This window comes from Anomaloglossus baeobatrachus, chromosome 1 (genome assembly GCF_048569485.1).
Source record: "Anomaloglossus baeobatrachus isolate aAnoBae1 chromosome 1, aAnoBae1.hap1, whole genome shotgun sequence".
Classification (NCBI taxonomy): Eukaryota; Metazoa; Chordata; class Amphibia; order Anura; family Aromobatidae; genus Anomaloglossus; species Anomaloglossus baeobatrachus.
Window position 1 is genome coordinate 920,393,493 of NC_134353.1, and position 12,425 is coordinate 920,405,917.

At 43.0% G+C, this 12,425-nt stretch overlaps 1 protein-coding gene across 2 annotated transcripts in view; it reads right to left on the minus strand.

The window, feature by feature from the left end:
• LOC142256234 (acyl-coenzyme A amino acid N-acyltransferase 1-like) overlaps positions 1-12,425 on the minus strand; it is a 104,182-nt gene that overhangs the window by 14,307 nt on the left and 77,450 nt on the right. For both annotated transcript variants that reach the window (XM_075327820.1, XM_075327814.1), the window contains exon 2: positions 8,343-8,820. In XM_075327820.1, the coding sequence (XP_075183935.1) occupies positions 8,343-8,802 (460 nt within the window). In that variant the 5' untranslated portion in view covers positions 8,803-8,820. The remainder of the gene's footprint in view (positions 1-8,342; positions 8,821-12,425) is intronic.

Below are 12,425 nucleotides of genomic sequence, written 5' to 3' on the forward strand. Positions count from 1 at the left end.
CTCTCTCTCTTTCTCTCTTGTTCCCTCTTCTTTAGATAGCCGCTTCTTTATCTTTCTCTCTAAGCTCCTTGCTCTATCTCTTTTTCTGTTTTTTTTTAGACCACTTCGATAATAAAGTCACAGTTGATTTATCCTGTACTTGCAGAGACCTATTACCTTTTCAGGGAATCATTTATTGTATGTAATCTAGTTATAGTTGTAGTCTGTTTCTGGATGTAACCACATAATTTATTTGAGATGTTAATCAGTTGATTATTCATACTGTGATTTATCCTATGTATTCTTATGAAAAGCTTTAATAAAAAGAGATTAAACATAAAATGCACCGACTCCTAAAATATATGTACCGCCCCACGCTCGGCTGCAGCCGAGCCGCTCGGATCCGGGCTCGTGTGTCGGTGGCTCGAGCGTCTCTGGATCGGGGGTCACGTCGCTCTGTAAAGGGGGCTGGCGTGTCGAGTGGGGTTTTTGGATTAGATTTAGAGTTCGTGACGCCACCCACGGGTTTTGGTGAATGTAAGCACCACCACTGCCGGTTGCTGGGTACCCCGGGGGAGATGTTGGGGGTAGCTTGGGATGTTAACCCCTCCGTGGGCAGGGGATGGTGGCCCCGCGACCCGGTTAGTGTGGTGCAGTGTCAGTGCGTGGCCCGCGGGCCCTGTAGTACTCACTCAGACAAACACACGGGAGTCTCTGGTAAACCAAACGGTGGATAGTCGGTGCCCGCAGCCAGTCGCTTCGGTCCCCAAACGGTTGGTGGTATCCGTCTTCTCCTGCACCTTTTTGTAAGATTGGACAACCGCGCTTCAGTGACGGGAGTCCCTCTCCCCGGCGTGTACGTCGGGAGAGCCCGTTGCCCGAAGGCGCTGGCCCGGTGGATCTTTGGCCCTTGGCGGTGGCCGTTATCCGGAATCGGTGGGCTGTTGCCTTTTTTCGGGACTTTGGGTGGGAAAGGACCTAGAGTCCAGACCTCAATGAGTTAATTAACGGGTCCCGGTAGATTCGGGACCGCGTTTCAGGGTCTGAGTACCCCCTCTTGTGCTCCGGTTTCCAGCTGGTTCCCCGGTTCGGTACCGGCGGGCCACTACCCTGTCCTGGCTACCTACGGTTCCACCAGGAGTGTCTTCCCGGCTCCTGCAGACGGCCACCACCGTCTGCCTCCTGGTCAGAGTGCCCGGGCACCTACCCAGGGCACAGACAGATTTTACACTCCACTCAACTCCTCTCCTAAAACGTATCTGAACTTGGACTTCCTGCCTCTGGGCATGTGAACTCCTGGGGGGCGTGGCCAACCGCCAGGCTCCGCGCCCCATGGTGTGGACATTAAACCTAGAGGGAGGTAACCAGGGTTTATTAGGTTGGCTGCTGACACCTTATTTAGGGATGGGTGTAGTGCATGGGGCTATCTGTGACTACCTTGCTAGTCCAGGGCGTCACATATATAATAAATTGGGGACAGTAGTTGAATATTTTTTCATAGGAATTTGGGAAAGTTATGAAATGTCCTATAAATGGCTGTTCTATTCCTGATCTAAGGCTACATTCACACACAGCATTTTTGCTGCGTTTTTTGATGATACGTTTGTCAGCTGCAAAAGCAGATCAGCTTTTTCATAGTATCATAGTATCATAGTTTTTAAGGTTGAAGGGAGACTCTAAGTCCATCTAGTTCAACCCGTAGCCTAACATGTTGATCCAGAGGAAGGCAAAAAAAACCCCAATGTGGCAAACAAGTTCCAATGGGGAAAAATTTCCTTCCTGACTCCACATCCGGCAATCAGACTAGTTCCCTGGATCAATACCCTGTCATAAAATCTAATATACATAACTGGTAATATTAAATTTTTCAAGAAAGGCATCCAGGCTCTGCTTAAATGTTAGTAGTGAATCACTCATTACAACATCATGCGGCAGAGAGTTCCATAGTCTCACTGCTCGTACAGTAAAGAATCCTCGTCTGTGATTATGATTAAACCTTCTTTCCTCAAGACGTAGCGGATGCCCCCGTGTTCCAGTCGCAGGCCTAGGTGTAAAAAGATCTTTGGAAAGGTCTCTGTACTGTCCCCTCATATATTTATACATTGTGATTAGATCCCCCCTAAGCCTTCGTTTTTCCAAACTAAATAACCCCAAGTTTAATAACCTGTCTTGGTATTGCAGCCCACCCATTCCTCTAATAATCTTGGTCGCTCTTCTCTGCACCCTCTCCAGTTCAGCTATGTCCTTCTTATATCGGTGACCAGAATTGTACACAGTATTCTAAGTGCGGTCGCACTAGTGACTTGTACAGAGGTAGAACTATATTTTTTTCATGAACACTTATACCTCTTTTAATACATCCCATTATTTTATTAGCCCTGGCAGCAGCTGCCTGACACTGTCCACTAAAGTGAAGTTTACCATCCACCCATACACCCAAGTCTTTTTCTGTGTCTGTTTTACCCAGTGTTCTACAATTAAGTACATAATCATAAATGTTATTTCCTCTACCCAAGTGCATGACCTTACATTTATCTACATTAAACTTCAATTGCCACTTCTCAGCCCAATCCTCCAATTTACATAAATCTCCCTGTAATATAAAATTATCCTCCTCTGTATTGATTACCCTGCAGAGTTTAGTATCATCTGCAAATATTGAAATTCTACTCCGCATGCCCCCAACAAGGTCATTTATAAATATGTTGAAAAGAAGCGGGCCCAATACTGACCCCTGTGGTACCCCACTATGAACTGAGACCCAGTCCGAGTACGTACCATTAATAACCACCCTTTGTTTCCTATCACTGAGCCAGTTTTTAACCCAGTTACACATATTTTCCCCTATCCCCATTATTCTAATTTTATGTACCAACCTTTTGTGTGGCACCGTATCAAAAGCTTTTGAAAAGTCCATATACACAACATCCACTGCATTTCCCTGGTCCAGACTTGAACTTACCTCTTCATAGAAGCTGATCAAATTAGTTTGACAGGATCGATCCCTCATAAACCCATGTTGATACTCTGTCATAAGGTTATTTTTCTTGAGATACTCCAGTATAGCATCTCTCAAGAAACCCTCAAGGATTTTACCAACCGTAGAGGTTAAACTTACCGGCCTATAATTTCCCGGCTCAGTTTTTGTCCCCTTTTTGAATATTGGCACCACATTTGCTATGCGCCAGTCCTGCGGTACCGACCCTGTTATTAAGGAATCTGAGAAGATTAAAAATAATGGTCTATCTATCACAGAACTCAATTCCTGTAGTACTCTGGGGTGTATGCCATCCGGGCCCGGAGATTTGTCAACCTTAGTGATTTCGAGGCGGCGGCGTACTTCCTGCTGGGTTAAGCAGGTAATATTCAAGGGTGAATTTATGGTATCACTGGTCATGTCATCTGCCATGGCATTTTCTTGTATAAAAACCGTAGAAAAAAAGTCATTCAGCAGGTTGGCTTTACCCTCATCCCCTTCCACCATTTCACCAAGACTATTTTTAAGGGGGCCAACACTATCGCTTTTCAGTTTTTTACTGTTTATGTAGTTAAAGAATATTTTAGGATTATTTTTACTTTCTCTCGCAATGAGTCTCTCTGTCTCAAACTTAGCTAACTTAATTTGCTTTTTACATATTTTATTTAATTTTCTATAATTATATAATGCCTCATCACTACCTACCCTCTTTAATTCTTGTAAGGCTTTCTGTTTTTCTTTTATTGCTTCCCTTACAGCTCTATTTCCTCCTATTTCTAGCATGTTTGTTCCCATAGGGTATATTTTCTGCACAAGCCCTATTCAGGATGCTCATAAAAGTCTCCCATTTGCTTTGTGTACTTTTATTACTTAGTACATCATCCCAGTTTATTGCACTAAGATCATCTCTCAACCATTTAAAATTTGCTTTTTTAAAAAACTGCATCACCTGAAAGGTTTTTGAGCTCATAAATAATGCTTTCAATAGCAAAAGCAGATTAGAAAAACGCCACACAAACTGACATTCTCATTCTTTGTGAGGATCCTCAAAAAACGATGTGTCTGAATGTCCTATCTTGAAACCCATTGCCTTTGCTGGGACGCCCAGAGTCACTGCATTTCAGTGAATTATTTTGCCATCAATGTTCGATATGTTTGTAACAAGAAAGAAATTGTTAGCAAGACACTGGCAAAAGATACTAAAGCTCATCACAGCAGCCAGTTTCTCAAGGCCTTAGTGGAAAAAGTTCTGCAAGATTACGAACTCAAAAAAGAACAGGTTCTTGCCATTGTAAAGGACAATGCTTCAAACATGATAAGCACAATTAAACTGATGAATGAGAGTAATGAAAAACAGCTAGAAGAAAATTTAGGATTTAGTATGTTAGAGATGGAAGGCCACAGTGCTGTTCATGTAACTGAGGAACAAACAGATATTACAACAGAATAACAGCAAAATGATACTTTAGGATTAGATGATCTTGTTGAAGCTGCTTCAAAACACTTTCATATTCATCACATGCTCTGTGTTGTGCACAATAAAAGATAGTCTGCAAGAGGGACCCCGGTTTCACACATCCGGCTTTTCGCCGGTTTGGCGGATGCGGCGCACTCCAGTACAGTGTATACAGTACAGTGGCAGCGCCGCAAACGCCGGTCACATGCTGTCATGTGACCGGAGCATGTGACCCGGACGTTGTAACGCTGCCACTGTACTGTATCGTACTGGCGTGCGCCGCATCTGCCAAACCGGCGAAAAGCCGGATGGGTGAAACTGGGCGGACTTGCTGTAAATCTAATTGGAAAAGTGAGGAAGTTGGTTATTGCCGCCATAACCCCTAAAATTGATTCCATCTTGAAGAGACGTGCTGAGAAAGGGGCAATTGTTGATCAAGCCACTCGGTGAGGCAGCACTTATTTAATGACTGAGCGATTGCTTGAACTAAAATCGTTTCTTATAGATATGGTGAACCCTCAAGTAACATTAAATGGAGGTCAATGGACACAGGTGGCTGAATTGAAGGAATTGCTTAATCACCCATTTACTGTGATTAAAAAATTACAAGCTGAGGATTTAACTCCTGGCATTTTCATAAGGGAGTGGATGAACTTGCTATTTTGCCTGTCTCAAAGAGGAGGTTTAATCGCAGATGGCATTTGTGCTTCAATGAAACGGAGAGAGAGACACAAATAAAATTCTTCTGGCAGCTGTTTCTGTGGACCCAAGTCATTGTATACTATTTGATGATGAACAACTTACCAAAGGAAAAGAAGCTTTGAGTGGAGTAGCAGTTAGGATGAGCGGCTACAGGACTGCCAGGCGCAAGAGGACTTGGGGCCTGACAGTGCTACTGCTGCCATATCTTCATCCTCATCAGATGAGGAGTTTAACTTTGACAAGTATTTGGATGACATGGAGCAGGCAAAGCGTTGCCGCAAGGAAAAAGATTTCCCTCCGTCTCCTATAGCAGCAGATTGACCAGATTTCAGTAAAATTTTTCACTTGCTCTCATAAAAATAGAAAAATTCAACCGTTCATCAAAACTGACTGCGCATGAGGCAATTCTTTTATACCCGGAAATTGTTAGAGATGTTGCCCATGTGGTTATGGCTTTGCCTCCAACCCAAGTTACAGTAGAGAGGTTGTTCTCTAGCCTTAAAATGATTAGGTCAGATTTGAGGTCATCTGCGAAGGAGGATCTGATGGACGCAATTCTATTTCTTAGAACAAATTCATAGACTGCACAAATGTTATTTAGTATGTTTTTGTTGAAAACTGTTTTTTGCCACTTACATAGTGTATTAAATACTGTTATACAGTTAGGTCCAGAAATATTTGGACAGTGACACAATTTTCGAGACTTGGGCTCTGCATGCCACCACATTGAATTTGAAATGAAATCTCTACAACAGAATTCAAGTGCAGATTGTAACGTTGAATTTGAAGGTTTGAACAAAAATATCTGATAGAAATTGTAGGAATTGTACACATTTCTTTACAAACACTCCACATTTTAGGAGGTCAAAAGTAATTGGCAAATAAACCAAACCCAAACAAAATATTTTTATTTTCAATATTTTGTTGCGAATCCTTTGGAGGCAATCACTGCCTTAAGTCTGGAACCCATGGACCTCACCAAACGCTGGGTTTCCTCCTTCTTAATGCTTTGCCAGGCCTTTACAGCCGAAGCCTTCAGGTCTTGCTTGTTTGTGGGTCTTTCCATCTTAAGTCTGGATTTGAGCAAGTGAAATGCATACTCAATTGGGTTAAGATCTGGTGATTGACTTGGCCATTGCAGAATGTTCCACTTTTTTGCACTCATGAACTCCTGGGTAGCTTTGGCTGTATGCTTGGGGTCATTGTCCATCTGTACAATGAAGCGCCGTCCGATCAACTTTGCGGCATTTGGCTGAATCTGGGCTGAAAGTATATCCCGGTACACTTCAGAATTCATCCGGCTACTCTTGTCTGCTGTTATGTCATCAATAAACACAAGTGACCCAGTGCCATTGAAAGCCATGCATGCCCATGCCATCACGTTGCCTCCACCATGTTTTACAGAGGATGTGGTGTGCCTTGGATCATGTGCCGTTCCCTTTTTTCTCCAAACTTTTTTCTTCCCATCATTCTGGTACAGGTTGATCTTTGTCTCATCTGTCCATAGAATACTTTTCCAGAACTGAGCTGGCTTCATGAGGTGTTTTTCAGCAAATTTAACTCTGGCCTGTCTATTTTTGGAATTGATGAATGGTTTGCATCTAGATGTGAACCCTTTGTATTTACTTTCATGGAGTCTTCTCTTTACTGTTGACTTAGAGACAGATACACCTACTTCACTGAGAGTGTTCTGGACTTCAGTTGATGTTGTGAACGGGTTCTTCTTCACCAAAGAAAGTATGCGGCGATCATCCACCACTGTTGTCATCCGTGGACGCCCAGGCCTTTGAGTTCCCAAGCTCACCAGTCAATTCCTTTTTTCTCAGAATGTACCCGACTGTTGATTTTGCTACTCCAAGCATGTCTGCTATCTCTCTGATGGATTTTTTCTTTTTTTTTCAGCCTCAGGATGTTCTGCTTCACCTCAATTGAGAGTTCCTTAGACCGCATGTTGTCTGGTCACAGCAACAGCTTCCAAATGCAAAACCACACACCTGTAATCAACCCCAGACCTTTTAACTACTTCATTGATTACAGGTTAACGAGGGAGACGCCTTCAGAGTTAATTGCAGCCCTTAGAGTCCCTTGTCCAATTACTTTTGGTCCCTTGAAAAAGAGGAGGCTATGCATTACAGAGCTATGATTCCTAAACCCTTTCTCCGATTTGGATGTGAAAACTCTCTCATATTGTAGCTGGGAGTGTGCACTTTCAGCCCATATTATATATATAATTGTATTTCTGAACATGTTTTTGTAAACAGCTAAAATAACAAAACTTGTGTCACTGTCCAAATATTTCTGGACCTAACTGTATATAACATGTAAAACACTATGTAAGTAAAAAACAGTTTTCAACAAAACATACTAAATAATAACATTTAGTATAATGCTTATATTTAAGTGAAAAATGTATTGTAGTACAATGTGAACATCAGACATTTAATACTTTTTATGATACAATAATGTAAGATATTTGGATAGAACATAAAGTATATTCATTGAAATACAACTTTAGAACACAAAAAACTAATAAATTGTAAATATGTAATACAATATGTATATATATATATATATATATATATATATCTATATATCTTGTGTGTGTGTATGTATATATATATATATATATATATCTGTGTGTATGTATATATATATATATATATATATATACATACACACACACACACACAAGATATATATATATATATATATATATATATATATATATATATATATGTATATATGTAATCTACTGTATATTACATAGTGTATTACATATTTACAATTTATTACAGTTTTTTGTGTTCTAAAGTTGTATTCCAATAAATATATTTTATGTTCTATCCAAATATCTTAGATTATTGTATCATAAAAAGTATTAAATGTCTGATGTTCACATACACATGTTCATGTACTACAATACATTTTTCACCTAAGTATAAGCAATATATGTAGGAGTCGGAGTCGTGGAGTCGGAGTCGGTGCAAGGGAAATTGGGGAGTCGGAGTCGAAGGTTTGGCTTACCGACTCCACAGCCCTGTTTAGAACATGGGAACCTAAACATTGGTGTGTGACATGAGCTAATGGGCACATTAACTACCCTTGCCAAAAGGAACACCACATATTACTTAGCATCCATAGATAACCCCCAAAAAATAATAATAGTAACTGTATAACCCTGATAGGTAAGCACTATTATTGTGGGTTTCTTTTCATACTCTTACCTACCAGGTGGCAGAAAAAGTGCTCCTCGTACTCGTCCTTCTCTTATTAATATTCTCTGGACGCCGGGAGCTGAGTACCATCTTTCAATGACCTGGCTGGCAGCAGGTTCATCTTCATGGAGCTTGAACACCAATGAGGAATATAGCTCCAGATGAATCAAGAAAGGACTTCCTATTACATCATGTTTTATCAACTTTCTAAACGGGGTTGCTGGTTTAAGAGCCCAGAAGAGGCCCATAGGACAGACTCCATGGAAGTCTCCACCAGTAGCAGGAGATTTCTCCAAATCCACCTTCCCTTCCATGTCTGTCTTGTAGAAAGCTCTGGAGTGAAATATATGACCTTTCTCATCCTTCAGCCATGCTCCTAGAGTGATTACTTGGTCGGGGTGAAGGCCCCAAGCTTGGATCTTCACTGGTTCATCCACCAAGGAGATCTCAGGAGATACTGATAGACCAACCATATCTGAAGATCAAGGAGTCTTAAATAGGAAACAAGGGTCAAGAAGACACAATTAATATTAAACTATTCATTGTCAGTTTCCACATACAACACTTCATACAATCAACTATAATAACACTGTGTACTTATGAAGATCAAGAAAATACTAGTCATGCTGTCCCTTAACAGGAGTTCAGACAGCCATACAGTCATTTCACTGGCGCCCAATGTATTATGATTATTAGGGTTTCTATGCACAAAGGAAAACTTAGCAGGGAGCGTTTCTCTTTGTACAATCTCGGGGAAATTATTAAAAAAAGGGTTGTAAACCTGTAAAAAAACTTGTTGTAAAAATAAAGTTGTCACGGGAAGCCTGGTTTTTGTGATAAGGCATCCTCTAAAATTTGCGCTTGCATCACGGAGTCGAAGCAGCGTTATATGTCACGGCAATTATGCCATGTGTTTCTGCAGCCAGGAAGAACATGTTTTCATGGGGCTGTATGGTTGTACCAAAGTTGGGGCAAGGATTAGAGTTGGCCTCCAATGTGGGTGTTCTACGGATATCGGCATCTATCTTGGGTCTCAGCAGCTCCCCTTCTTGCCCAAGAAATAGCTTTCTGTGTCAGTTTGTGACCATTGTTGTGTGTGAAGGGTTGACTGAGTGCTCATTTTAAGACCTTAAGCAGACCCTTTCTTTATCTATGCATTGTTTGTGGTCGCTCCCCCTTGTGGTGGTTGCACACAACAAATTTTAAATGAAGCAATGCAAAGAGAAGCACACCACTGACTGCGTCACCATCCTAAACCATATCCTATCGAACTATAATATATACTAAAGAATGCTATACAATCCTACACCACCATTGGCAATGGGTATTATCATTAATCTTTTTTCACCATTGATTCTAATATGCATGTGTTAACATCTCCTGCTCTATTAGCATTAGCTTTGTGGTTTCTATATCAGAAGTCACAAGGCTGTGCCAGATCTGAAGACCATCGGCTAATAGCAATAGACCCAAATGACTTAATAGAGGCAAAGATCTGATATCCACCATAATGACAAACGCAGTGTTATCTGCCTAAGGCCTCTGCCACACTCACGTGAAAATCACGCACGTGCCGAGAGACACGTATTTCCCCTGCGTGTTGCGTGCAGGTAAGTACGTGTCTCTGGTACGTGCGGGCCACGTGTGGTCTACGTGTGCTATCCGCGATAGCACACGTAGAACCGGTAATTTACATACTCACGTGGTCCTTCCTGCTGTCCGCACTGCTGTCCGTGGTGCTGATCCTCGGTCTCCAGCCCTCCTGTCTCCCCGCTGCTGCTGCTGCCAGGCAGTGAAGTGAATATTAAATGAGAATAATGAGCGGTGGTCGGCATCAACAGGCAGCAGAGACAGGAGGGCTGGGAAGGTGAGTAAATGTTTTGGGTTTTTTTAACTGGCACGTGTGTTTTCTCCGGCGCGTGTCACACGGGACCACATCCACACTACACCCGTGTTATACGGGTTCGGGCCGTGTGACATCCGTGCTGCCGGAGAAAACACTGACATGTCAGCCCTTAGAAAAACGCACACACGTAGAAACGCACACAGACACACGTTCCGTGTGGTTTTATGTGTGTGTGCCTGCTACCATAGGGTAGCATTGATTAACGTGTCTCCGTGCCGCCGGTACGTGCAAAAAATGACAAACACGTGCTGGCGGCACGGATGTGTGTCGCAGGCCTAACGTGAAGCTGCAAAGGTGTCTCTTAATAGAGACCCTGTTGCAGATGTGAGCTGCATTTTCATGATGTATTCATGATTGCGTGGTCATAATAGGTGCAAAGCTACTGGCAGTAACAAGTCTAGCTGGTGTACCTCAAGCTTGATTCCAAATCCAACTACGAGCTTTTTAAATGCAGCAACTGGACTGTTCACCACTGGAGCAAAAAATTGGCTCCTGTATGGGAACTGTTAAAACAGGCAGTCTAAGAATCGGTGCCCTGCTGAATGTGCAGAGTTGACAGCTGAGGAGCATAGGCATCTTTCATTAACGTCACCCCCTTGAAAACTAGCAAAGCAATGGAAACCTCAACAATCAGGCACCCGTCCCTTCTGTTTTTTGAGCACTCTGATGGATGGGGTTCCTTTGCCCATCTCTGTTTTAATTGGGTGCTACGTGGTGGCTCTCGGAAATAAAAGTTGTGAAGGTCAACCGGTTAAACAGGCTGTTTCAGGGCCTTTTTACAATTCGTTGGTCTGTGGGGGAACTTTGTCAATCTTGTCTGTGTGGATGAGCTGGGAATACAGGCTATATAGAGGGCATTATTTGTTAACTTGTTACTTTGTGGGTAAAATATGCCAATGTTGCATGTCTGCCTGCTTTGAACAATATTTTTTTTTCAAAATAAATGCATTAGATTCCCGGGATAGACACTGACCAGCATGGATGAGGCACTTCAAGTCTAAATGGCTGGAATTGGCAGTAGCAAGTCTAGCCGGCGTACTTCCGGCTCGATTCAAAATCCAACTATGAGCTTTTTAACTGCAACAGCTACACTCTATGCAATAGGAGCTGAAAATTAGTCTCTGTATGGGGAACTTGGAAAACAGGCTCTCTCGAGGCCTTTTTTAAAAAATCTTGTTCTGTGAGTATACTCTTCCAATCTTGGCTGTGATGGTGAAATGTGAAAACAGGGTAGGCTGGGTGTAATGTAAAGTGGGCTGCGCCTTAGGCGGAAACTGTTTTAGTGCATGTCTTAACACTGCCGAGGATTGGTGCACATTTCTCTGTCCATGATTCCTACTACTTCTACTACTCTGCTTCATCCACCTCCTCCTCATCCAGTCAGTGTAATACCTGCACGACCAACTACAGTTCAGCACAGCCAGGGGGAAACAACAGCAGGCTGTTCTGAGATCCAGCTGTTTGGGGTTGAAATTTGGGGTTCATGTTATTTTACAGGATCCTGTCACTTGAAGTTTATGGACAGGCATTGGAGTCATGTGATCGGGAGTGAGGGGAACTGAAGGTTACAGACTGGAAATTCAGACACAGCTGGGGGCAAAAGAGAAAAAGAGGAGAGAGAGAGAGAGAGAGAGGAGAAGAAAGGAGAGAGACGAGAAGAGAGGAGAGGAGAGCAGAGAGGAGAAGAGAAGAGAGGAGAGCAGAGAGGAGAGCAGAGAGGAGAGGAGAAGACAGGAGAGGAGCAGAGAGGAGAGGAGAGCAGAGGATAAGAGGAGAGGGAGAGAGAGAGGGAGAGAAAAAACCTAGTGTGAAAGAAGCCTTAAATTGTTGGTCTGTGGGGCAACTTGCCTATGATGACTGTGTGGATGAACCAGGAAAAGAGACTAAAGGCCGCTTTACACACTGCGATATCGGTACCAATATCGCTAGTGTGGGTACCCGCCCCATCTGTTGTGCGACACGGGCAAATCGCTGCCCGTGGCGCACAACATCGCCCAGAGCCGTCACACATACTTACCTGCCTGCGACGTCACTGTGACTGGCGAACCGCCTCCTTTCTAAGGGGGCGGTTCGTTCAGAGTCACAGCGACGTCACAGCAGCGTCACTGAACCGCCGCCCAATAGAAAAGGAGGGGCGGAGATGAGCGGGACGTAACATCCCGCCCACCTCCTTCCTTCTGCATAGCGGCC